The sequence below is a fragment of the Sphaeroforma arctica genome (genome assembly GCF_001186125.1).
Source record: "Sphaeroforma arctica JP610 unplaced genomic scaffold supercont1.467, whole genome shotgun sequence".
Lineage (NCBI taxonomy): Eukaryota > Ichthyosporea > Ichthyophonida > Sphaeroforma > Sphaeroforma arctica.
In genome coordinates this window covers 68,209-70,159 of record NW_014040091.1, presented here as the reverse complement: position 1 = coordinate 70,159, position 1,951 = coordinate 68,209, and the positions used below count along the sequence as shown (strand labels likewise).

The 1,951-nt window shown below is 45.3% G+C and overlaps 1 protein-coding gene across 1 annotated transcript; it reads left to right on the top strand.

The window, feature by feature from the left end:
- The first annotated feature begins 171 nt into the window (after positions 1-171).
- On the top strand, positions 172-910 carry SARC_06512 (hypothetical protein). The gene has a single exon (XM_014299587.1). It carries the CDS (start codon positions 346-348, stop codon positions 781-783), a length of 438 nt encoding a protein of 145 aa, XP_014155062.1. The 5' UTR covers positions 172-345; the 3' UTR covers positions 784-910.
- Positions 911-1,951: the final 1,041 nt, after the last annotated feature.

Here is a 1,951-nt window from a genome sequence, read left to right as displayed (position 1 = left end):
TATATANACACACACACACACATATATATATATATATATATATATATATATATATATATATATTTATATATATATATATACTCTTCGAAGTATCCTGACACGTGTTTCATTGGCATATCCAGACACAACCGTTTTGCTTAGCAACTCTTATTGCGACCATTAAATGCAATCACATGGTTCGAATTTGTCTACTCTTCCTAAAGCACAGAACAATGTTCTTAAGCAGCACGTCTGGAAGCGTGGGGAAACCACGGGTCGCTTGTGTATGGCCTGGCTGTAGTGTAACCACTCTATCACCCAGTGCCATGGCGATACACATGCGCACTCATACAGGGGAACGTCCGTATGCCTGAACGCACGTCGGTTGTAGCGGCGCTTTTAATACCGCTAGCAATCTCACTAGGCATATGCGCACTCACACAGGGGAACGTCCGTACGCCTGTACGCACCCCGGTTGTGGCGTCGCTTGTAGTACCACTGGTGGTCTCACAGTGCATATGCGCACTCACACAGGGGAACGTCCATATGCCTGTAAGCACCCCGGGTGTAGCAGCGCTTTTCGTACCGTTAGTGATCTCGCAAGGCATATGCGCATTCGCACAGGGGAACGTCCGTATGCCTGTATGCATCCCGGTTGTAGCGGCGCTTTTAATTCCTCTGGCGATCTCGCAAGGCATATGCGCATTCACACAGGGGAACGTCCATATGCTTGTAACCACCCCGGGTGCACAAGCGCTTTCACTCAATCCAGCTCGCTTAGTAAGCACACGCGTACTCACATAGTTGATCGGTGATATACTGGATGCGACACCGTCGAGACAGACTAGTGTGCATACAACACAGATGTACAGGGACCGTGTGTACAGACTAGTGTTCATACAACACAGATGCACAGGGACCGTGTGTACAGACTAGTGTGCATACAACACAGATGCACAGGGACCGTGTGTACAGACTATTGTGCATACAACACATATGTACAGGGACCGTGTGTCTGGTGGTGCAGTAATGAAATGCCGGTACGCTTCATCGATCACATACTACAAAGTAGGAAAGGAGGGTCGTTTTCGCTATAGGGAACATCCTGGAGCTAAGGCTGTTTACTACTAGAAGCATACACTGCACATTTGGGCTCATAGAGGCAAGTGTCCCCATCATCACACTAACATTGAGTGTAGACATACTGTGTACATAACCGTGTTAATTTTGTTAATTTTCTCAAGTTCAAGATCAAGACAAGCCAAGCCCTATCGTCTCCTCTATAGAATGGTCTTATTATGGTGGTTTCTAATGACAGCTAGGTACTATACACGAACCTTGGCTCTGAGCGTCTGTCATGGAACCAAACGTAGTCCGGGCGTACTATGATCCGGTGTGTCCGGAAATGGCTCGGCACACTGTCATGGTGTTTAGCAAAGCTTGGCGTTCGCCCACTCTGAGGAGTTTGGGGCTGAAAAAAAAATAGCCTGAAGTGGTACTATGCACCAATCACAGGGTGGTCTGAAGGAATCACAGGCTGGTCTGAAGGAATCACAGGCTGGTCTGAAGGGGCCGGTGATAAGTAGTGCGGTCCGTCCGCCTACACCGAGTTTGAAACGGGTGCGCATGTCGAGGTTGGGTGGGAGCTGTAGCGTTTAGGATTTAGGTGGACTGCCCGCGTGTTTTCAGAAATTGACGCCACAGATATGTCGGACTTTGAGGGTCGTAAATATTTCTTGGCCAGCGCCAGTGGGCTTTCTACCTTATCGATCTTCAATTAAAATAAATGTTCTAGATAAAGAGGCGTCGATTACGTGATACAATATATATATATATATATATATATATATATACATATACATATATGTATGTATTAGTATTTATACACAGGCATGTTCGTACCTATATATGTTTGTGTTTTGTCTGAATACATAAATATCATATCTCAAGAATATATATATATATATTTATA

Coding starts and splice junctions, on each gene's coding strand:
- SARC_06512 (XM_014299587.1), top strand. CDS start 346: ATGCCTGAACGCACGTCGGTTGTAGCGGCGCTTTTAATACCGCTAGCA.